This window comes from Arachis hypogaea, chromosome 15 (assembly GCF_003086295.3).
Source record: "Arachis hypogaea cultivar Tifrunner chromosome 15, arahy.Tifrunner.gnm2.J5K5, whole genome shotgun sequence".
Taxonomy (NCBI): domain Eukaryota; kingdom Viridiplantae; phylum Streptophyta; class Magnoliopsida; order Fabales; family Fabaceae; genus Arachis; species Arachis hypogaea.
The window spans coordinates 156932128-156959137 of NC_092050.1; the positions used below are offsets into that span (position 1 = coordinate 156932128).

The following is a 27010-nucleotide window of genomic DNA, read 5'->3' on the forward strand; positions in this document are numbered from 1 at the left end:
ATTGGCAAAATTTGGAAAGATAGGAGACTCGAACCCGCAACCTCTTAATTGAGTATGTGAAGTCTATGTCATTTGAGCTAGTAACATACATTTACTGTCAGAGTGACCGTACATTTCAATTATTATGTCTTTTGAGGTGGAAAACATAGGAAGATTTCAGGAATAAACTTTGTCAAGAAATCATTCTCCTTGGAACCAGATTGATGTAGATAACAACAACGTAACTCAGATGAGAACAAGCTTCTTGCTATCATTATTGTCCCCGTGAAAGGAGTATTTTCAAACACCCCATATCATCATCATGATTGACACACAAATTAAATCTCAATCTTAGTATATCTATTTAGTGAACAAACATTAATAATTCTGTCTTGCTTCAAGGGTTGCCAAAGTATAGAGAGAGAGAGAATATATAATGGACGTGACAAATAATATAATCATCATGTAAGCATACATAGGTACATACAATAATACGATACAACACACCTTGTTTTTATTATGTCTGTCCTTGGTTACTTAAAACTTACAACAAAAATAGGGAGGAAATCAAAACAGACCTAGGTAGTAACAATGAAAAATTTTAGCAAATAATAAACGCGGCATATATATATATATACTACATTTTTTCTTCATCACTAGGAAATGAAAGCATGATTTATGACACATTATTGAGGATGATCTTCTTTTCTTCCAAAATGATAGTACAATACTAGTGAGTTAATATAATATGTTGCATCACTACACGAAAACCGGCAGATTGCAGCGGTTCTGAGAGAATTTAGTAGCGGTTTGAACCGCCACAAAATGGCTTGGCGGCAGTTAGTCACCCGCGACTAGATTGGGCGCCGCTAAACAGTTTAGGGTAGTGTAACTAGCGCCTAGCGCCATTCGGGAAGTCCAATGAACAATTCAGTCTCCACAAGAACAGAACTTTGGTTACTTGGACTAGGGGATAATGTTGTGTCTCTCTGTTTGTCCCATCGCTCTTCTGATTTTTTTCTTTGCACACACTATGCCATCAACAAAAATAGTTTGTTGCACTTATCATAAATTTAGATCTAATAATAGCCAATCATGATCTTAGTCCTACAACTCCTAGCTAAAAATACATAAACTACTATACACAAAAAAATTTGATAATAATAGTTCAAACCCTTAACCATTGTGCTTCTATTATTTTGTTTGCTAATTATTTATCAAAAAAAGTTTATTACCTAAAAAATATAAACTAATAGTTAATAACCATGCTTAATAGACACAAAATCAGTTGTTACATATTTAAAAATATATATATTTAGTATTCATAAAAAATTTCATTATTTTGCTAAAAAATAATTGACTATTCCAGTGACTTATTTTGTTAAAAATGTGTGAAACAACATATATATATACACAAATACATATAGAATGATATTTAATATTTATAGAACATTTTTTGAATAACAAATACGAAGTTTTTTCTTTTGTGCATGTGTGATAAAGTTTACGCTTTTGGGTTTTTTCTTTGTGATTGCGAAAATGTAAAATTCTTTAATTTTCTCTCTCTTTTGAATATTTATTTTTGGTCTTTATTTAGAATAATTTTAGATTTTTTTTTTGGTCAGGGAATAATTTTTAGGTTTTTTTTTTTGGGTATACTTTAGTTATTCTTATGACCTTCGGATAAATGGGCTTTTCATGTGGAAATATAATAATTTGAAAAAAATATCACTACGTTATTGGGATTAGGTCTTGGGCCTACAATGTAGTAAAGAATTTCTTTAGTTAGAACGAAAATGGAACACAAGCCCAACCAAAAGCGTTAATTTTTCGCCAAAAACAAAATCGGATAAAGGTTTTATTTTTTCCCGCAGTTTATCAAAATTCTCTTTTGAAAAATAACTTCTTAAAACTGTAATACATATATTCGATAAATCAAACGATAAATAACTTTCAATAAATACATTTGATGAAATAAATTTCATAGTTTAAATTGACTATAATAGACATAGAAAGAGAATTTTGAACCCAAATGAAACTTGATCACAATAAAGTAACGGATAAAATATATATTTTGTCTAAAAATTTGAAAAAAAAAATTAAAAAATACACTAGACGTTTAATTTATTTTAATTTTATTTCTAATATTTTAAATATTTTTTAATTATATTTTTAAATACTAACACTATTAACAGAGATACTGCCTTGACAGTTGTGTGAAAACAACCCTCTCAATGTAGGAATGTAAAATTGTCCAGGATATGATTAAACAAATCATCAAGAGTAATATTGAAACCAAAGATCAATAATAAATATAAACATTTAAGACAAAAATAGAATATACTATTCAATAAAGTTTTTGATAATATCCTTTATTGAGACTCATTTTAATATAATAATATCTTTTATTGAAAATAAATCTTTTTATAAATACTATAAAATTTTAGAAAATTATATAAAAATATTTTAAAAAATATAACTTTTATTATATAAAAATCACTTGGATACTTTTTAAAATATTTTTATATAATTTACTAATAAGTCTATATAATACTTAATTAGTTGTCATAATCACATGTTTGTTAGCAAATTATTAAAAGTATTACTAAAGAAATTTTTAAAGGTATCAAAGCTATTTTTATGTATTAAAAATGATACATTTTTAAAATATTTTTTATAATTTTGTAAGAAGAATATGTAGTTCTTATCATAATTTTTTAGTAAAAATATTATTGTATTAAAATAAATCTCAATAAACCTGATATATTTTAAGAATATTATTAATATATTTTTTATTTAAAAATAATAGAGTAATAAATTCTATTTTTATCCTCAATGTTCACATTTTATCTTTTAACATTTAGTTTTAATTTTACTTTTTATATTTCTTTTTTTTTTCCACGGTATCCTTGGCCACGGTATCCTCCAACCCGGTAGGCCAAGGACTAATCCGCCTCAGTACTAAGCTCCATTTAAGGGTTTGTCACTGGCCAATAGGTTGCTGCATGCACAAGGCGGGATTTAAAACACTTGTTTAAGCAAACCAATGAGCTCACCACTAGACCAACTCAACTTGGTTTTTTATATTTCAATTATATTCCTTAGTTGGATAACAAATAACATGACAGTACTACCCTGACATGTTAATAGCTGAGTTTTACCACGTTTTAGTGACATGTCAGCACATAATTGTCACAATAGCATCTCCATTAATAGTGTTAACCCTCAAAAAGAGGTGACAAACGGGCCAAAATTCATCAGATTAGTCCGTATAACCCACTAAAAAAGACGGGTTGAACGACTGAAAATTTAAAACCGTCAAACCTAAAAATCTGTCTAACCCGCATCGCTTAATCCGTGGATTTTGACAGGACGGAGCGGGCTTCCCCACCGAACCAGGCGTCTTTTTGGTCAAGGACATTTTTTTACAAACACAAGAGGTTGTAGATAATTAAAGATGTTCTAAATTATATTTTGGATTATGTTTTATATTTGATTGATTATAAATTTGAAGATGTTTAATTATATATTTTGAACAATGTTTATATTTTGTTTCAAAAAATTTTATTTATAATTATGTTTATTATATATTTATAATTATGAAGACTTTATTGTTTGTAGATTTAGAAATTATAAATTTATTAAAATAGTTATGAAATTATATATATTATTTAATATTTAATAGTTCATAAAAAAAAAAAAAAGAGATTTAGTAGACCCACCAGATGGCGGGCTTTTGACGGAGCGGACTTCCTCGATTGCCACCCCTACCCTCAAAGGTATAATTGAAATATATTTAAAATGTTAGAAACAAAATTGAAACAAATTTTACGTTACAGATATTTTGAAAATTTTAGAGACAAAAATTATACTTTTTAATATAAGAATAAATTTAAATATTTATTAATATATAAATATATATTATACATTTTAATTTTAATAAACACAAACTAACTTTAAAAAATATTTTCTTAAGTGCTTTCAAAATCAACCATACTAAATATCTACAAAAATAAGCTACTAAACTCATTAAAAATAAATTAAACTACATATTTATTTATATACAAATACATAAAAACTTATTTAATAACGAATTTTTAGTGTAAACATAATATTTTTGTTTCAAAATACTTCAAACTTTTTAAAACTACAAATACAATCGCATTATTTTTTTATTTACCAAACACAATAAAATTATAAATAACTTTCTAAATAAATTTGTCAAACCAGCTATAAATCATGAAAAGAAAATGGTAACTCACCATTTCAGTTAATTTGGCATTCTCTAGGAGCAAATCCTTCTCCTGGATTCAATACATAAAAATGTGTCAGATGTCCACCATGAAACCTAATTAAAATAATTTATACAATTTTTTTTAATTCTTTAAAGATGTATAATTTGCATCCAAACTAAGCTCAGGTACCTTATTTTGTAGTTGTTCAATATGCTCTCTATAAAGCTGAGCCTGAAAGTACATTAAATTAATTAAATTAAGAACGTCTTGTTCTTATATATATATACATCTATATAATATAATATAATGTTGTGAATTATTAATGACCTTTTTGAGCCTAATGTTTTGCAAGCTTGACACAAGCTGATTCTCAATTCCAACGAGTTCATCAAATGAACAAGAGCTCAGGCCCTGTCCCATTAGCTTCCTAACAAATTCAAACAATGAATTAAAATTTCATGGCACACCAAATATTAATGAATATAATACTCAGTATTAGAATATGAACAACAGCAATAAACGGATTAGTATTTAAACACAGGATTGACCTTTGAGAAAGCTCAAGAAGTTCAATCTTCTTAGCCAAGCTTGGGGGATCAAATTCCAATTGCTGCATGTCAAAGCATAAAACCAATTTTATTACAATCCATTATAATTTAATTTTTACTATATATAAAACGTTACTCTTACCTATCTGTCTCTTTTTAATTATATAATTACTAAAATAATCATTAAATTTTATAAAAAAATGTAAAGAACAAACAAAAAAAAAGAAAAATGTTCTTAATATTAATTTCTCTTTCCATTCATAATTCTATTCTTCTAACTTTTTTAATTTATAGTGAAACAAATTAATTAATAACTTCTTAAAACTAAAAATGTAACAAAAATAAAAAAATAAAAAAGAATCAGATAATTTAAGAAGGAGGAAGTATAATAATAAAACAGCCACATTAATAAATTTATTTACTCTAGATGCCAATAAACTCTTATACCATCTAATGAAACTACTTTTTCTAAAAACTTAAATTGACGAAAAAATTACATAAATAGTTATATCTTTAATAATCCCAAAAAATTAATAGCATGGCATGACATGAATATTATATATTGATCTGGTCGTGTGTTATTAATAATCTTCACTTTCTTATCAAATTAAATGTGCTATGAATATCAATATCGCATGCTTATTACTTATTAGGAGTAGCTAGCTGCTAGCTCCAAATAGTTGTCTTGATGAAATATATATAGGTTTTCATACTACAAATAAATAAAACTATATATTATTAAATAATCCTGAAATTTTAAAAGAACTAAAAGGTATTATAGTCAATATATATTATATATATTGGTAAAGGAAAAATATAGGGTACCAATAGGTTATCTGTCAATTTATTGCCAACAATAATTAATTATTATATTTTAAGCACATGTATAAAAAGACACATCCAAAAAATACATTTATAAAAACACTTTTATTAGACTCAGTCATAAAAAAGACATTTTTATTAGACACATCCAGAAAAACACTTCCATTAAACACAGTTATAAATAAAAGTTAGCAGAAGTTGACAGAAATACTGTTGGTATCGTAGCGGTAAATGGTAACTTAACTATACCATTATAGATATTCTCTTTACTATACCTGGAATTCTCCAATATTATTGATACGACCATCATCTGCTACATATTGACGGTAGCGTTCCAACATTTGTTCCATGCTGAAACATTTCAAAGAAATTAAAAACATATACTGTTAAGAGGTAGCTATTGAAAACAAAGCAATCAGAACATTATATTATTCATTAATGTCAGCAAAAAACTTTGCAGGCATTCCTATGATGAAGATATACAGTTAATTAATATGATTTTTTTTTTAAAAAAATCTCCAAGTTCAGGTTAATCCATATTTTCTACATGAATGTTATGAGATACAAAAGTTGGAGCATAAAATGTGAAAATAAGGAGTATTATTACATCATGAGTTGAAAAAACAGGGATCTATTGACCCACCATGCACTAAATGACATAAACCTATTGGATTAACCTGTTTACTTGCTATGATAATTAGGGCTTAAAAAAAAAAAAAAACTAGCCTTTTGCATTCAAGATTTGCGATTTATCACATCTTATGGGTTCATTTTTTATTTTCAAAAATTAATATTAAATGCTTAAATATAACATTTAAATTACAAAAAAATGAAAATCAATTCACTGAGGAAAAATAACTGCACTAAATGCACACTAAAAATCAATAGTCAAATCAACTACTCATAAATACACATTGAAAATGTATGTAACATGTTTAAATATATCTAACTACATGATAACTAATTTGGTGATTAATTTTTGTATGTACATAATATTATTTTTTAAAAATATATATATGTTCACCTATCATACAGAAAATAGTCTGACTATACATGAGTTGAATTTCAGACAAAAACAAGGAGAAATTCATCAGATTTAATTTTATATTCATCTAAAGTAAATATGAATATTTAGCCTTGCATTTAAGTACATATATACTATCTAACAAAAATTCCTTCATTCAATTAACAAAAGAAAACATAATACAATAAAAGAGAAGCAAATAAATGAAATATGCATGTGCTTCAAGGCTACAAACCCTACATTGCAACATTTAGATTATATAGCCTCTTAATTGAAGATCTATTGAGATAGGAAATGTATATGTCAAAACCCTAGATTTGGAAATCTTGCTGCTACATACCCATTGTAGGCCTATCTACACCCACTATTCTATTTCTATTGTATAATCTTTTTTGAAGATATTATAGCTTCATAGAACTTCTTCATTGCTACTAACTAGCAGAGCCAAAATCAAAACACACTATTAAGAGTTAAAAAAAAAAAAAAAGATAGCTACAATATCTTCCCAGTTCCTAGGTTAGGAAAAGACATATATATACATAGATGTGTTATTGCCATAAAATAAGTTATAGAAAAACTTTAAAGTGTACAAGTATAATGGTGTTTTAATAATTTTTAACCGTTGATCTTAATTACAAAAAATATATATAATATATAATTAAGATCAACCGTTAAAAATGACTAAAACACTAATATACGGGTATACTTGAAAGTTTTTTCTAAATTATATTAAAAAAAAAAAGTGTTTAAAGAAAGGAATTTAGAATGAGCAAAGTTGGTCATGGGAAAAATAAACCGCATGAACACATGGCAGCACCTGAACATGTTCCCCCCTTTCTTGTTCTGCCAAAACTCCCACCATGTATGTCTCAATTAGTATTCGAAAGACGTGATGAGAATGCAATTTCCTGAACTATTATCATAAAAAATGCAGATAATTGTACTATAGTTCTGTGAATTACTACTTTAGTTAGTGTTTTTTTTTTTATATTCAAGAAGTAATAAGAGATCAGAACAAAGGACAAAAGAGATTAGTTTACAAGTTCATTGCAATTCTATTTTCATATTTTTTAAAGAATTTTGTAAAAAATAAAATAAAATAAAATATATAATTTTACAGTTTTTTATTTAATATTTTTTCACAAAGTATTAAAAATAAAAAAATTACAAATACAAATCAATCAGACTTTTAGTCCATGTTAGTTTTTACTTTTTTTATAAAATTGTTACTCTCATTTTTTTAAACAAAAAATAGAATTTTAATATAAAACAAAAAAGACCTATCCATAATTCACTTTTCAACTTAAAAACTCAAGAGACTCTTGCATGTGTCTCTTTGAAATAAATAATTTCATAATAAGGATCAATGATAATCTAGCAAATTATAGGGGAGAAAAGAAAAAAAAAAGAAAAAAGAATGCAGCATTCGTTATAGGAAAAGTCTAGGGGCCAGCAGATTTATTAAAATCTGGCCAATACTTAGCCAGCAAAAAAAAAATGAGTGATTCTCCACCGTTAGATGAAATCTCACACCATTAAATACACTATTGATGACTAATTGATGGCTACAACTCACAAAATCTGCTGGCCCCTTAGCACTCCTCTTTGTTATATTTAGGATAAAGATATAATTAGTACAGAGCAGATTGCAGAACTAAACTCAACATCAAATAAAAATAGGTAATCTTAGGTTTTTTTTTTTCTTAAGTAATGTTGCAAAAGGTGATGGTCTTTTGTAATACTACAATATATCTTTGCTCTTCACATATTTTTTTCTTAATCTCACTTAAAACATGTATAATGAAAAATACACTATATAATATCTTAGAAAAAATTTTAAAAAACCATTTTTTTTTTACCTTATTTGATACGGAGAGCATTGAAATAATTACATAGCAGAGTATTTCAAGTTCCAATTTATTCAGCAACCAAATGCTACTACTACAATTTAGCAAGTGTTGAGTATTTCTAAATTAGTGTATATACTTTTGTAATTACCAGTAGTAGTTAGCTTACCATAAACGGAAAGCCACACACTTTTTTTTCAATGAGATCCATGTTCTTTGATCATCAAATCTAGGTAGTTTGAGGAAGACTTAGCACAACTCACAACAAAACACATGTATCATAGTTTGAGCAAATTAAAGTAAACCTTTAGTTTCTCCAAGATTAAACCATATATATAATAGTTCAATAATAAGTAGTAGTATTGTACTAATTAATTAGGAGAAGAATAAAAATTAAAGAATGAAACTAACACTAACATGAATGTTGATGAAGCAAGAAAATAAAGTGATTAAGTAAGGGCTTACTCTGAAGTACTTGAGTATTCAAAGAGCCTCCCACTTTGTGAAAAGATTATAAGAGCAATTTGTGCATCACAAAGAACAGAAAGCTCATGTGCTTTCTTTAGAAGCCCACTCCTCCTCTTTGAAAACGTTACTTGACGGCTTGTTGCATTCTCTATCCTTTTCATCTCAATCTTTCCTCTCACCATCTTCTTCTTCTACAAAACCCCCACAAAAAAAAAAAAAATTAATTAATTAATTAATTAAATTATTCAAAAATTAACTAAGAAGCTAGCTAGCTAGGTTGTAGGTTGTTCATTTATTCAAAAAAGAAAAAACAAAAGAAAAAGAAAAATCCCTTTCAAGCACAAACTATGGAGGTTGTAGAAGGAGGTTGGAAAAAGAGAACACACATGCAATTGTTGGAAATTATTAAAGCTTCTCAGAAAGGTTCCCTTGTGCTCTCTCTTTCTTTCACAAGAATCAGAGAAAGAAAGCTAGGGTTTTTATTTATATTCCTAGCAGCTATAGCTAGCTAGATATGAAGCTGGAAACATATATATGCTTGAATTTGCAATGGAATGGATGGACAGTGAGAACCCACAATCCAGATAAAACAGAAGTAAAGATTCTATTTTTATCAAAAACAGTGGTACCCACAAGCTCCAAAATGAGATTATGGAGACATTAACCCAGGGAAAAATATCAAACACTGTACAAAAAATATGATGAACAGCCCAGAAAAAAAAAAAAGATACTTGGAAAGCTTCACACTTTAAAATGGAGTATCTGTTCATATGTACAAAGAACAGAGGAATTATTGAGAGGGAATATGTTATTACTATAAATAGCTCAATTAGGAAATGAAAATAGCACTAATCAGGAACCCTAGAGAGAGGGATAGATTCAAAGTTGCAGCAGATTGACATGGATTTAATTAATAATCAGCAGGTAGCTACTTATTATTTGGCCCTCACACACTTTTATTTCCTCAATCACACTTTTGGTATCATACCAGAAGTTGGTGGATGCCCCCATTTGGTAAAAACAAGAAAAGGTAGGGCACAAAATATACAAGCTTCTGTAATTCAAAGCACAGAAAGCCAAAACTCACTCCATTATTATTAGAGGGATCAAATTTGATAGAGATCTTTCTTTTTTAATCAGTGTAAGTGTTTAAGAAAAAATAATATAATATGATATCAGAATTTGTATGATTTAAAAGTTTATACTTTATTTTTATTATATAAAAAATAATATAAAATAAATAAAAGAATTATATTATGATATCAGTATGATTTAAAAGTTTATTTTCATGTTTCTCCCTATCTACTTAAATTTTTAAAAAGTAATATAATGAAAATAAACATAATCTCGCTCTCTCTCTCTCTCTTTAGCATTTTTTTTTTTTGTTGGATCGGACAACTCTTGTAATTATAGCCTTAATTAGACCTGAAGATAAAATAATGGTTTCGTTGACGCGTTATTTTTAAGGGTAATTAACAACCATATTTATCAGAGGACGGATTCATAAGTTTACGGTATTAATTAAAGGTAAATTATGTTATTATTTTGTTAATATTAATATTACATAATCTCTTGATAACAATTATTAAGATTATCTGTTTTGGAAGTTTTAAAATGTTTTTAAAATACATATTTTAAAAACTTAAAAGACTTTAACTTTTTAATTGTCGTGAAATTATTTAGTCTAAAAATTTAAAATTTTATACTGCTAGATAGATATATATGAATGATAATATCTCTAACATATCGTTCACCCAAAAATTTTTCCTAAACTTAAAAGGTAAACTTATTTTTGAGTCTTTTCATCTATTTTTGTTTGTTTTTTGCTAAAAATTTTTGTTGTATAACAAAAATTGAATTCTAAAATAATGTTTAATGATAAAAACTCTATTAGCACTATGTCGGTAAATAAAAATATTATTGTATACACTAAAAATTAATTATTAAATTAATTATTATATATTTATATATAAATATATGTATTATTTATTTTATTTTTAATATATATTTTATTTTTCAATATATATTTTATATTATGTTTAATTTAATAACTTTAGTATAATAGTATACACATAATATGATTAGTCTATTTATCATAAAAATCTTAACTATTAGAGAAAAATAAATAAAGAGTTATATATCTAGTTTACTAATTAATAATAAGAAAATCCATACATCTAATATTTTAACAAGTAATATCATTTAAATTACGTATGTGCTAGTTAAACTCTTAATATTATTGCTGTTGTTGGTATAAGTATCATGTTTTTATTATTATTATTATAAGAAATTCTATTGGTTTAATCCAATATGTATATTTATGAGTAAGCCACTAAAATTAAAAGGCTTTCGATTAATCAAATTATTAACAAACATATTTTTTAAATTTGTCAAAAATAAAATATCTTTAAAATATTTTAAAATGTAACAAAAGTATTGAATTAACTTAGATGTGGACATAAAATATATTAAATAGTTTAATTAAATATATTAAATTATCTAATATTTTAATTATTATTTTTATATAAGGATACTTTTATTTGAGTAATTATGTTTAAATTTTTCTGTAATAATATATATTGAAATTATTATATTTAAAATAGTATTTGGTAGGATTGACAAAATAAATATAATAAAATAAAATTTAGACTCTACTCTAACTATATTTATAAATTTAAAATTTTTCTAAAACTCAATTTTATACTATGTCTACACACTAAAAATTTGTTAACTCTAATCCTATTCACACTTTAAAATTTCTCATCAGACCCTAGCTACCTAGTCATAACTGCAAAAAATTAATGTTTTATTTGTTTATATATTACTTTATTTCAAGTAATATTAATAAAAAAATACATTATAATATTAATTAAAGTATAAAACATTTTTGGGGAAAAAAATTGTAGAAAATGTGATTGTACCAATGATAGTGCTAACAGTTTTAGTCCTATTTGGCAATATCAGATTGATTAGAGCAATATTTTAAAAACTTGCAAAATTTTTTAAGTCAAAAGTCACATAATCTGTTGCACCGAAATTAATGACCCATAGTGTAGATTTTGGAGTGATAATACTCATAATTCTCGCATTAAAATGTAATGCAATAGTTTTACTGGAGTTGAAGTCTGAATGGAATTAGTCAAAATTTGATTTGTATTATGAGGTTGTTGCTGCACACTTTTGTCTTTGATCAACTCTAACAAGGCAAATCTTTGCTTTGGAGTGAACCCAGATCTTGATATTCCAATATTCTCTTGGAGACAATTGAGCTGGGATTGTTTTTCACTGAGTATCATGCCCTTAGTGATCACGTGATTGATGGTAGTGTTATGTTGCTGCCGTTGATAGAAATGGGAGGAGTACCTATGATTCTTATAGCATACATCTCCTGTGTGGCCTTACTTGTTGCAATGAGAACAAGCCACTGTAGCTCCACGATCTCTACAATGGGAGGATCTGTTTACCATGTTCGCCATTTTGAGAAATTAATGAATAACAGAGTAATAAGGATTCGGATCTTCTTCCTTCCAACTCGTTGATCGGAACAGCTATGTTCACCAAGAAAGAATCTTGTGAAATAGCCTCTCATCAAATTCTATTGGATGAGTTTGAAGGGAAGAAGTAAGAATGGGAGAAAGAAAATGTCGAAAGAAAAATTAGGGATAGAAAGAAAATGGCAAAATTTGATTGATCTCAATTCACAACTTTTTTTTTTTTTTTTAAATTTGATTTACAGCTTGATTGCTCTCCACGCTCACTGCACCATGAAAAAAATCTCATGTCCTAAACTGTTCAAGCTGTGATGTTAATGGTTTGATGAACCAGAAGAGATTAAAAGAGGGAGAAAAATAAATTATTCTCATTGTTGAAGAGAATGAAAAATTTTCTTAAAAAATATTTGTTGAATATTTTCTAAGGAGAAAATGGATCACGGTAATAAATCCCAATAAGAAAAATGGAGTGGACTTGCGAGACTTTATGTCACCAAGATGATGAATTTCAAATATAAGTTCAAGCAAGACGCAAGATTTTGGAGGTGACGTTTTAAAATCTGAATAGATGACTCATTATTAACATTCTCCATGTCCATTGATTTCTCATCAAGTGGCTCCAGCAAAATACAGGATTTCGGGGGGTGAGGTAAGCTAGCATGGTGATGCTTCTATTATTTTCTTTCCAATTTCTGACTTAGGAATCTTCTATGTTTCTTTGAGCTCTGTAGATTTTAGTGCCAAACCCTGTAAAGCATCATTACCACTATTAGGTGTGTGTTTGGATTACGGTTTGTAAATGGAGGTTTATATAAAATTAATTTTATAGAATTGATTTTGATCAAAAGTGAGTTAGTATTAACGTGATTTATGTTTATTAATTTTTATTCAAAATGGATTATAGTAAACTAAATATTATTTGGATTACATTATTCAAAATCATTTTTAGATAAAAAATTATAAAAAATGACATGAATTTAAATAATTATTTTATGTTATCTTATAATTTTATTTTAAATATTTAAATAAATTTTAATATTTTTTTAGTACTCTCAATATTTTTTAGTACTCTAATAGGATTAATAGAATCATAATACAAAGTAAAAAAAAATATTCCATATAAAAAAGAAATAACAATAAAAGTAAAAGAACTCACATAAAAAAATAGAAATTTTATAAAAAATAATAATATACATAAGAGAGTATTAGAAAAAAGTATTATAAAAAAAACCATAAACATATGAATAATAAAGGACATAATTGGTATATAGAACATAAAGTTCAATCCGACATGAAAAGGTGAACGAAAAAGCTAGAATTTTTAGCTTTTGGTAAATGTGGGTTGAAGACAGAAATCACTTCTGCGTTTACAGCATAAAAATGTTGTCAAACATAAAAATAAAGCGTTCAAGGAACTCAAACGAGCTTCTCTCTTCTCCAACGCAAATCCAAACACACCCTAGGAGACTCAGAATCCTATAGGAAATGGAGTGGACTTGCGAGATTTTATGTCACCAAGATGATGGATTTCAGATATAGGTTCAAGCAAGACGCAAGATTTTGGAGTGATAATACTCATAATTCTCGCATTAAAATGTAATACAATGATTTTACCTAGAGTTGAAGTCTGAATGGAATTAGTCAAAATTTGATTTGTATTATGAGGTTGTTGCTGCACACTTTTGTCTTTGATCAACTCTAATAAGACAAATCTTTTCAGATCTTGATATTCCAATGTTCTCTTGGAGACAATTGAACTGGGATTGTTTGTCACTGAGTATATTATCATGCCCCTCAATGATCACGTGATTGATGGTGGTGTTATGTTGCTGCCGTTGATAGAAATGGGAGAAGTACCCGTGCTTTTTATAGCATACATCTTCTGTGGCCTTGCTTGTTGCAATGAAAGCAAGCCAATGTAGCTCTACGACCTCTACAATGGGAGGATCTGTTTACCATGTTCGCCATTTTGAGAAATCAATGAATCAATAAGGATTCATATCTTCTTCCTTCCAACTCGTTGATCGGAACAACTATATTCACCAATAAAGAATCTTGTGAAATAGCCTCTCATCAAACTCTATTGGATGAGTTTGAAGGAAGAGGTAAGAATGGGGGGAAAGAAAATGTCGAAAGAAAATGGCAAAATTAGATTGATCTCAATTCACAACTTTTTTTTTTTAAATTTGATTCACAGCTTGGTTGCTCTTCACGCCATGAAGAAAATCTCATGTCCTAAGCTATTCAAACTGTGATGTTGATAGTTTGATGAACTAGAAGGGATTAAGGGAGAGAAATAAGTTTTTCTCATTGTTGAAGAGAATGAAAAATTCCCTTAGAAAGTATTTGTTGAGTTATTACATCTTATATACTATGTACTCTAACTAAAAAAAATTACAATGATATAAAGAAATAATCTAGATAACAGATTCAACGGTTTAATGAAATTATTAAAAAGAAAATATGGGTTTGATTTCCATCAAATATGTTATATATGTATAATAATTTTTAATTATATACAATAATATATCAGATGTATAGATGAAGTGAATAAAATTAAGTTTAAATTTGCATTCAATCTTATTTACAATTTAACCCATTTTACTCTTTATGTGATTCGTAGTGGATTAAATTGTCAATCCTACTCATACGAATTGGAAAAACAACTATTTGTACCCATGATCTTTACCAACGCTGACTAAAATACCTATTAAAAAAGAAAACTAACGTTGTATCCATCAAATCTATCAAAGATGGATTCCGTACGACAAAAGTACCCAAATCCTAAATTTACGTTGATTTTTTAATAAAATTCCAAAATTACCCCCACCAGTATCTTCAACATCAACTCTCAACCATCTCTTCTTTCTCACTCAAACTTTCACATCTCTCTATTATTACCACCACCTTAACCACTTTCTTTTTTCTCTACTACTCCACCACCGTTACCATGACGGCATTTCCATCTTCATGAACCCATTTCCAAGAAATTTGATCACCGACACAACCTCTCCAACCGGATTCCTCTCCCCCTTTCTCTCCCCCAAACCCCGTGTCTTCGTCGCGGTCAACGCCACGCACCTCCATTGTCGTTGTGGTTATCAGAGTCATTCTCTAACTTGACAAGTATCCTAACATAGATATGATTGGAGATTTTTGAGAGAATTTGAACAATAATACACTCAATTAGTTCAATTTGGGTATAGATTAAAACAAATAAATTATTAGTTACAGGAGATTTGTTCAACTTCGTTAATTATATAATAAATTTGTAATTTGTACTGTTGTAAATATAGGATCTTTCTCTATGGAGTCCATGAGCTTGAAGTGGACCTAGGAGGAGTTGAATCGCACCACAGGAAGGGACCTTGCGCGCTAGATCTCGGTTCAGTCTCGCTTCCGGAGCTTCTCCTTCTTGTGGCGGCATTAGACGGGGTCTTGACCGGAGAGGCATTGCGGCATCTCTGTGCAACGGCGCTGTTGGAGCTTGAATCCGGTGGCTCTAAACTCTGAACTTGCTACCGTGCCAAGGTATAGGTGATCTGTGCATGGGCTTGAGGCGGCGCTGGGGCCGCGCGGAGTTTGGGTGGCTGCAATTGAAGGTGGTAGCGTTGCGTGGGAACAGATGGATTGCCTGGTTGCCTTGTTGTCGTCTTTGTCATCATTAGTGTAGAAAGATGCATGGCGGCCGTGGTGGCTAGTGGAGTAGTAGAGAATAGAGGGTAGTTAAGGTAGTGGCAATGGAGGTGTTTAAGATTTGGGAAAGAAGAGAGGAGGGGTTAAAGATAAAGGATTGGGTAATTCTGAAATTTTATTAAAAAATCAACATAAATTTAAGATTTGTGTACTTTTATCGTACAGAATCCATCTTTAATGGATACAAGTTAGTTTCCTTCTTTAACGGATATTTTTTTCGCATTCATAAAATTTATGAGTACAAATGGTTGTTTTTTCAGAGATAAGTACCCACAAATAAAATTAATATTGCTAGCCCTAATATTTCGCCAAAGAATTTATGAACACAACATATATGATCAAAATAAAAAGACCATTTGAAAACATAATAAGTTACAATATTTTGTATAATTGTTTAATATTTAAAGTCACTCCTAAGTTGTTATATTTTTCTTATGGATATTAAAGATATTTTATGTTGCTGATTACTATTTATATAAAATTATTTTTTATTTGATTTGATAAAGTTTTTTAAAAAATATTTAGAGAGAATTTTTTTAGAGTTGACTTTATACTTATCAAAATTAAAAAGTCTTGTATAATTTCATATTAATAAATATTTAAATTTATTTTTATATTTATATTTATTATGATCTTTTTAAAATCTTAAAATTATTTTATCAAATATAATTGTTACTGATTATACTTATTGAAAATTAAATTTAGTTTAATTTATTAAATATAAATGTTATAATTTTTTAAAAAAATTTAGAAAATCAATTTTAATAAAGTACTCTTGAAAAATAAAAATGTTATCAATAGAAACCTTCACATAAAGACGCATAATTTAATTTTTTTATTAGGTTATTATCTAACAATCTTTCATCATCATCTACATGAAAATAATTTACCGTGATTAGTCACTTTTTAAGTTTTTATGTGTCCGCAAACTATATTCTCCTGCCTTTGATTTGGAAATTTTATGAAAGATGCTGTAGTAACTATTTGAAGCAAAATAATTTGAAAAAGTTTGTGCAATGTTTTTAAATAAAACATGAGTGACCTCCGAATATATAGAGGTTAAATAAAAAAGAGGGACTTATTAATTGATTAATTAATATTAATGTACTACGCCAAAAGACGCATCATTGTTCAATGTAGTGGCGAGCATCCAACAAGAAGGGACCAAAGACAGAGAACATAGTCACGTGGTTCTCCTTCCATGGCGCGTCAAATCGCATACTTTTTGTTTTTCCATTTTTGTATGTAAAAAATAATTATCAATCTACCTTTTAATTTTATTCAATAAATCTTACGTTTTTGTATTTTATTTGGGAATTTTGTTAGCAAGTTAGCTTGATTATTTACTTATATTTTGCTGATTTGCCAACAAAATAAATATAAATGATAGTTTAATTTATACATATGAATTTAATTTTGATATATAATTAATTTCAAATAATTTTATATGTGTATTCTCTAACGTTAAATTAATAAAATAACTATTTTTTATAATTTATGTGTGTGATCATTCAAAGAAATATATAATTAAATCATTATATAAAATATTTTATACTGATAATACATTAAAATTATATTGTTACACATATTTTTTTTATAACTAAATTAGATGCACTCTATTATATCTGTATATAGGCATCTAAATAAAAATTCAACAACTTATTGACATGTTTTGATAATGTCCATTAACATTAAGGGCTTTGCTAACAAAATATCCTAAAACTATTATTAGTTAAGAATTAAGATTATTTATACTTCAAACAAAAAAGGAATGATGGGTATTGAATCATTTATTGATGTTGATTTGGGTATGATAGATTTAGTATATGTTCTATTTCTTTGATGAAAGATCTAAATCAATTTTATAGTATAGTCGTATGCAATCTGCAAAAAATATCTGTACGTGAGTTGGGCTCAGAACGTTGTGAGACAGTTCGGTCCATATTCAGTGTGGACATTAGAGCATTGAGAGGACTTTTTTCTAGTACAAACACCTGATAAAAAACCCAATCCTGAGTGAAATAAATCCCACAGCTTCAATCTTTTTCAATAAAATCATCACGTAATAAATCAACAAAACTTAAAGTAATATCTCTTTCCCCTTTAAATTTACCTACTACTTAAATTTTTTTTAACTTTTATACATTTGTTTTGTTTATACAATAAATGAATAGAAACTTGCAATTTTTAATTTTCCAACACAAGCTTTCTACATTTAAAAATCTTAATTAGCTAAATCCTAACTTTAATTAAATTAAAAGCAGGTTAACAATGCATGTCCTCATTTATTTTCCTCTCTATTAACTATAAAATAGATATCAATAAGAAAACTTTTTCATTTGTATTTTAGTTCAAACTCAATTTTTTTTTACAAATTATGAATCTAAAATAAAAAAGTTAATGATTTTTTAAAATTTATTAAAATTTATATTTTGATATTTTAAAATGCACCGAACATACATCTCTCTAAGATAGCATAGGAACTCAAAATTAAGAATTTTCAAAGTTAATGACCTCATTTATTTTACTCTTTATTTCAGAACATAAAATGTAAATGAACTGTTAAAAAATAAATAATGGCATACTGCAATACAGCTAATTAATAATTTTATTATATGAGCAATACTATATGACTAATAAAATTTATTATTGATTAATATTTAAGTAATTTTATATACTAAAAATTAAATTCTAAATCTTAAATACTAGAAATTAAATTTTAACCCAAAATTTTAGCTAATATTAATAAAAAGTAATGACTGCTAATATTTCTCATGCTGTATTATCTTGCCAAAATTTCTAACATGTATTTTGCTGTCAATACAAAAAGAATGCACAAATAATAAATCTTTGAAAGATTATACAAATTAGAAAGATAATTAAATTTTATTTAGATAAAAAATCCTATAAATATATAATTGCTCTTGCTTCTCTGAAGTAATTAATTTCATGGTATACCAATAAACACAAAATATAATAAAATAATTATTAATTAAAGTGATTGCAGTGCATTCAAAGTCATTGGGTCTACCACACATCACTTTCGTCAAATAATGTTATACATTTATGCTCTTAGTGTGTTTTTCATTTTTCATTTTTCATTGGGTAATTTGTATCAAAATGACTCGTCCTTTGTTGTTATTTATATTTTTATCATTAATAATAAATTAATTTTAAAAAATATTACATTTTTTATTTTCATCATAGCACATTAACATTTGTCGTAGATTAAAGTTATAATTAGGTTTATAAAGATTTTAACTTCGAATTAATTAGTCTTTAAAAAAAATAAAATACTAATTAAATATTTTAAAATAATAAATAATATACATATTATGTTCTTCTATCAATTAATTATGTAAAATTTAATGATAATATTTTTATACATAATTAACTATAATGATGTGTCTTTTTATAAAAAATTGTCACGTAAATAATAATAATTTTTGAAGTAAACTTTTATTTATTTTATTAAGATTTGTGATAAATAAAGAACAATTAATAAGAATTATATAAAAATTCTGGAGATAATGAATATTTTACTATCTTTTTTATGATATTATTTTTATGTTCTTATGACAATAACACGACATATCACTGTAAATAATAAAATAAATGAATAAATTTATTTTATTTCACATTATTTATTAACAAAAAATATAACATGTATATTATTTATTATCATAAATAATATAATTTATTTTTTTTCCTAAAAAACAAATTAGTTCCATGTCAAAATATTCAAAAACCTAATTGTGATTTTAGTCTTTTGCCTTATTTTGGATAAGTTATCTATAATCCTAACCCAACCCTAATAGAGTGGATATGAACATGTCCATAACTGTTTTTTCATGACATCATGGTGTGCCTATAAAATATAGACATTTTGTTGAATTGTTGTGTTTACGTGTCGAATATATTTTAGATAAAGCACTCGTTCAACACACGTATTTGTTATGTCCAACTGTATCTTAATAAAAAAAAAGTTTTTTTCGAACACGTTTAAATACATCTAAAGACTATCACGTGTCAATATGTCTAAACTCTAACTTTATTTTTAACATGTATTCTTAAAATAAATTTAAAAATAATATGTATTATTATTTATTAAAACAAAAAATATTCTAAATACTTTATATAAATAAATAAGACATTAAAATTATAAAAAAACTAATTTATATTTTAATATCAATAAAATATCAAAATATCATTATAATTTATCTAAAAAATACTTTATATTTCATAGTGATGTGCTCTCACTAAGACGGACAGTGAATAGAGTAGAGTAGGATTTGGACACTACCTTAACCCTATCCGCACTCTAAAATTCTAAACCCTACTTTATCCGACCCTACTCTATCCTACCCACAAGTAAACTCACATCCCACCTTATCCTACCTACACCAAATTAAATGAACAACTCTATTCAAATAGATTAGTCCAAACTGAATACCCACAAATAAAGTATAGATTGTCAACCTAACTCGTACACCCATCATCCTTCTTCTGGGATAATAATGCACCATGCCTTGCCGACACAAATCCATTTTGATCTTTCATTCCATTGCTGATTATTTAGCTTTCAAATGGCAACCTCAAAGGTACAACTTGGCGGTGGTGCCATGTGGATGCGGTGTTTCTTTGCTGCCCCACTCTCCAACAATCACACTTCTCTAACAACATCTTCGATCATCATCCAGCTCTTTAAGGAAGACTTCAGATTTTTTTTTTCAAAGAAAAAAAAAAAGGAAGAAAGTAAAGAAAAAAACTAAAATAGGGATCTTCATGGATTGAATTCGATCTGCATATCCGCAATATTTATCTAAATCCGATTCGAGCGGATATGGATCCGATCCACAAGGCTATTGGATCAGATCAGCTCGAATTCACACACTAATAAGATCGGACTGCAGATTTTGTGTAGGTATCCGCATATCCGCGTATTCACGAAAATAAAGAAATAAATAAGTAAATATTCTTTTTATATTTTATTTCAATTAATAATTATCATATATATTGTATTATTTTAATTTATTATTTAAATAAAGTATGTTTAATATTATTTTAAGTGTAAACATATTTAAAAGAATAAAAAAATGAATTTATTGATTTTTTTAATAAAAATAAACTTTTAAAATTATTTTTGTATTTTGCATATATATCTGATCCGATCCGCAAATGTGCCGATCCGCAAATGTGCGGATCGGATCGGATCGGATCCAAACTAAAAAAAATAGATATTGGATCCGATCCAATCTGATGATTTTAGTGCGGATCGGATCAGATCAAAATTTTGGCTATCCGATCTGATCCGCATTCACCCTTTAAACTAATACACTTATAAGTTCATCATCTCACATTATTGAAATAAAAAATACTATACAGATATAAAAAATAATTTCTAAATTAATTATTATATATTTATAAATAAATATTATTTAATTAATTTTTAATATATATTTTATATATATTTTAAAAGTAATTAATTTGATGATTTTATTTTTTTTGTATATATATTAATACAATTATATTCAAAATGTAATTTCTCAATAAAATAATATTATTTCATATAATAAAATGCTATGTTTTATTAAATAAAAAATTATTTTTAGTTAATATTTAAATCAATTTTAACTAATTTGAAAAACAACACTATATTTATATTTTTTATTAATTTATGATCTTATTTCATTAAAGTATAAAAATATTATTTATATGAATAACAAGTTATTGAAAATGGGTTAACGAGTTAGATATTGCAGGTTCAAGTTTCTTTATGTTTTAGTTAAAAAAAAAAAAAGCTATTCAAAATGGCACGGGTTTAATGGTATAGAAGACCCAAATTGAAGGTGAATCCCGACAAAGAAGATATCTTTAATTTATTTTCTCATCATATCTGAGTGTCAACTCGCACGATATGACATATATAAATTGATGGAAAAGAAAAATAAAAAATCATAATATAAAAGAATAGTGAGAGACTAATGTATTATTTTTATTTATATTATTATTTTAATTTTTGTTAGGTTGATACATCATCAATAAGTTAAGAATAGTATACTGCCCCACTTTTTTCATTTTGAGAGAGTCAAATTCCATATATATCTCATACCAGCATAATAATACCAAGTTACCAACAATGGAAATGACATCTCTACATTATTTACTTTATGACAAAAAGACATATCACATATGAGATTTTGTCATCAACTTTTAATTTAAAGATGCAGATTGGGAATAAAAATCTGTAAATGATTATGATGGCTATTAACTGGGAAATAAATGATGCATATGCAATGCAGCTTTTATTTTCTTCATTTTTTTCCTTCTAAATATAAATATTGATCAGTAATTAATTTGAGTTGATCAAATAAATAGTTCATATACTTAATTAAGTAAATATCAAAGTCTAAATTTTACTTTATATATATATATATATAGTAATTTATTAATCAATATAAAATTTAGATTAATAACAAACAAAAAAAAAATACAAAGAGACTAATAAGTAATAACTCAAATGACATAATTTTTCCATATTCATTTAAGAAGTTACGAGTTCAAGTTTTCGTATCTTTGATAAAAAAAAAAAAAAATAGAAGGAGTCAATGGTAAAATGATCAGAGTACTGTGGCCTTTGGTGAGAAAAGCTTGTGCAGCTTTTAAGACTGTTAGATGGACGGAAAAGCAATCAAGCATGCTTGCTATATATTGCCGCAGATCTTTTAATTGACAGTGACATGACCATATCACATCACACGTTTTTAAAAAATTATAAAATTACTTTACTAAATTTTATAAAATATTTTTAATATATCGTATATATTAAAAATTATTATTATATTATTAAAAAATATATATTTAGAATATAAAATATCAAAATCCACAATATATATATACTTATTTTCTTCTAGCTTTTCTAATAATTTCAATAATTTTTTTTATTTTATTTCAAATATTTAAAAAATTAAATTTATACTTATAGCCTAAATTTTTTTTTTTCTCGTCTCTTTTTCTCCTTATTTCTCCCTTGTCTAACTTTTATATAACCACGGTCAACAAAACCAAACCACTATCACTCTTTTTTTCTCCCATCATCACAAACACTGCTACGTGCTACCACATCAAAATTTCCTATTTCAACCACCCCTTCAGTATCTACTCTTGCTTTGGTACCATTTCTCTAACTGGGTATGTTCTTTTTATATATTATAGTACGTATATATGTTGATGGCTTCCTGAAGTTTATTTTTTATTTTTATGAATATGAAAGAATTATTACTTGCCTAATTAGGTCCTTTATTAGTTATTACTATTGTTTGTATGCGCAATCTAAGTGAGTGGCAGTGGTAAGGCCGTTTGTGGCGGCGGAGGAAGAATTTGGTGGTGGTAATGGAGAAATTAGGTCGGAGGAGATGAAAGAAAAAAAAAGAGTTAATATTGGAGAAGATGACGGCAAAATTAGAATATAATTTTGGATTTGGATAGAACTCATAGAAGGAGTAAAATTGAAACTTCTTTCAAATTGTAATAATAAAATTAATAGTTGACGGTAAAAAATTAACAGGAAAGATAGGAACAAAACTTATTTTAAACGCTTATAATAAAGTTGTATCAAATTAAATGTTGGAAGTGAGTTTAAAAATTTTAAAAATATTAAGGGGAAAAAACATATTTTATCTTATTTACACTATCTACTTTTTTTTTTTTGTCACACATTATTATTTGGTCTTTTCACTGTTTTTTTCTCCTGAGCATATATTTTTTGGGCTTGGGCTTTGAAACCAAAGCACAACTTAAAAGGGGATAGCCCAAACATACACAAGACAGGACAGAGCAATGCAGATCCAATCAAGAACAAGCAAGATCACCACTGACTCGAACAATAATTGGAAAATAATTGTCATTGATAAGATAAAAGGTAAGTGAGAGAATGAAAAAAAAGAAGTTCTTTTACATAAAAAAATATTAAAGAAAATGCAAATATTTCTACTCCAAATAAAAATGTTTCCTACTCTTATACATAATAAAATATAGAGAGAATACATAAAAGGTGAGAGAAAATGATAAATTATGTGGGTCTTACCAGTTTTTGTTTGAATAAAATATAATTCTAACCTAAAATATGCTTATTTTCTGTATTCTATGTATGTGTATGCGAGTATTGACCAATAAAAATATCATGGATCACTCATTAATAGTACAAATTATTCAAATAACACAACTCACAATCACGTATAAAAAATAATCAAATATTGAGAAATTAAATTTCAAAATATATAAATTCTTGTTTCCCATCTAAATTAAATGATGAGGTCATATTGTATTGTGAATTTTTATTGAAACTTGATCAAGTAGTAACAAAACACACACATCATTATGACAACAATTTTGCAAGAAATTAACAACATACCGATTTATCTTCTTACTCATCATGATAAATTATTATCCTTTATTTTATGCTAAAAACTCAAATACAGTTAATTTCATATGAAATTGATGGTTGAAAGTCGTTAAATGGTAATTTAGTCAAATCTATCAAATTATTTAACGATTCTCAACTCTCAACTTTTTATTAAGTTAACTGCACCTGAATTTATTATTAATTTCTCATAAATTCACAATCTTGCAATTAAGTCTCACTTCTCCATTCTCCATTCTCCAACACCCCTACATTTCCAAGTTTCAACATGGAATCCACAAACTCCTCAAAGAACACGCTCGGATCGCAAACGCTTCGACGATCCATCTAATCCTGGAGTCGCCAGCAAGCGATTGATCCGACGAAAATAAGCCATTTCCTCCCAAACTCTGTGTGTAATAGTCATTATCAAACACCGAAGTAGTTGAATCCAAAAACTCTCCAGCATTAGGGCTTGTAGTATTAGGGTTAGGGCACTTGTTTTTGAGTCCTAAGGCAAAGTTGGTGTTCAAAGTTGGATCAATATCGTGCAAGAAACTGAAGTTGTGTAAGCGAGATTGGAAAGAAGAACAGTGTGAGAATCCAAGAGTGTGGCCACCGGATAGGGTTACCAAATCTTTGATTGATAAGCCTCTCTTTGCGAAGCTCTGAATGAGTTGCGTAACATTCAAGGTTGCAGTTGGCAGGTTTATTGTGTCTGATACCTTTGAAATTCTTCCATCTTTTCTTCCTTTTAGAATTTTTCAAGATGGACCTCCAGACTGATCACGCACCAAGGTTTAATTTCATCATCATTAGCAACCCATGAATAACATAATAATGTTTAACTTAGTTGAAGGAAGTATGTAGAAGTGTGTAAAAATTACTCTAATCTTTTAGTTAGTTATTATACTCTAATCTAGTTTAGAATGTTGAGCTGTTACACGCGCAAGTCGCAACTGTGTATATGTATCTTATATACTCTATCATGTACTCCGATATCATTCATTCTAGAAAACACTAACAATACAACTCAGACGCAAATCTCAATTCTGAGCTCTGCTCTATTCTCTGATACCTTTAATTGGTTTTAGATAGATGAAAATTTAGGTATAATTCATATGAAATTAATAGTTGAGAATTGCTAAATATTTTAATAAGTTTGACTAAATTATTATTTAATAGTTCTCAACTATCAACTTCACATTAAATTAATTACATTTAAGTTTCTACCTTTTTTTTTGAATTAATTTAAGTATATTGTGTCGATTTACCAATATATATAAATAGATATTTATATAAAATATTTTTACATTTTTAATATGTTGGAAATGAATATCATAAAAAAAATGAAACTATTTCTCATTCTATTCTAAAAGTTTCATGATTTTAAAAGAATAAATTACTATTTCAAACACAAATTTTAAAAAACCGATAATTTTAAATATGCAAAATAATTGATATCCATTAAAGATTAGATTACATACAAGGACATCAAAAAATTTGATATAACAAAGGCCAAAAATTTAAAATATTATATAATCAAATATAATATTATATATTTATTAATATATATAATCATAATTAATATTTTTTGATTAAAAAATTACTAATAAGTGTTTGTTATATAAAAAATTTATCTTAATTCTTATAATTTTTTATTTTAGATTTGATAAAATATAAACATTATTTTTTTATTAGTTTATCTTATTGAATATTATTACGATGGTAAATTATATTTTTATGTTTCATATTATAAAAAAATATATTATAAAATAATATAAATAAGTTATTCTAATAACTTTATTATATGCATTTAAAATATATTTATAAATAAAATATATAAAATATAATTATTTTAATAAATTTATTTAATATATTATTAATATAATATCATGAAAAGAATAAATAAATTTTAAAATAATTTACTTTCATGTATGTACTATAATATACCCATTTTTGTTTGAATAAAATATAATTTTAGCATAAAATATGCTTACTTTCTGTATTCTATGCATGTGTATGTGAGTATTGACCAATAAAAATTCAATGGATCACTCATCAATAGTACAAATAAGTGTATTAATTCGTGTCATGTACGTAATAAAATTAAAATTATAATTTTAAATGATTTTGTTAAGATTAATTTAAATTATAATAATTTAATTAATAAAAATATAACATGTTATGTATTATTTGTTTTTTCTTAAGCTAGTGTTAAATATATTAACTCTAAAATAGTTATTAATTGGTTTTAGTAATCTACTTTCTTCAATAAATCAAACATATATACTCAATGTGACTATAAATAACTTAATAATACTTAGATCTACCAATAAATTTTTATATGTTGTTTTACTGTCAAGTAAGAACATATCAAAATTAGCTCAAAATAAATAATAAATTATTAGAGAATTCTAATGCACAAAATTCTGTAATAAACAATAAATAATTTAAATCTACTAAAAAATAACTCAACAATTTTCTTTGATGCCTGCA

General features: G+C 26.5%; 1 protein-coding gene and 1 pseudogene across 1 annotated transcript; both read right to left on the minus strand.

Annotated features, from left to right (window-relative positions):
• Nucleotides 1-413: 413 nt before the first annotated feature.
• LOC112751701 (MADS-box protein AGL42) lies at nucleotides 414-10038 on the minus strand. Its single transcript, XM_072217341.1, has 9 exons — nucleotides 9912-10038; nucleotides 8921-9114; nucleotides 5860-5935; nucleotides 4763-4824; nucleotides 4542-4641; nucleotides 4404-4445; nucleotides 4242-4283; nucleotides 3702-3746; nucleotides 414-1010 (listed from the first exon to the last, which is right to left on the minus strand). The coding sequence occupies exons 2-9, from the start codon at nucleotides 9103-9105 to the stop codon at nucleotides 879-881; spliced, it is 684 nt and encodes a 227-aa protein (XP_072073442.1). The 5' UTR covers nucleotides 9106-9114; nucleotides 9912-10038; the 3' UTR covers nucleotides 414-878.
• A 14682-nt stretch (nucleotides 10039-24720) lies between these two features.
• LOC140179454 (peroxidase 66-like) lies at nucleotides 24721-25520 on the minus strand (annotated as a pseudogene).
• Between the last annotated feature and the right edge of the window lie 1490 nt (nucleotides 25521-27010).

Excerpts from the sequence above, each read along its gene's own strand:
- LOC112751701 (XM_072217341.1), bottom strand. The coding sequence starts at position 9,105 with ATGGTGAGAGGAAAGATTGAGATGAAAAGGATAGAGAATGCAACAAGC. Across the intron at positions 5,936-8,920 it reads GAATACTCAAGTACTTCAGA|CATGGAACAAATGTTGGAAC; the intron begins GTAAGCCCTTAC and ends GAAATGTTTCAG. Across the intron at positions 4,284-4,403 it reads TTGAACAACTACAAAATAAG|GAGAAGGATTTGCTCCTAGA; the intron begins GTACCTGAGCTT and ends TATTGAATCCAG.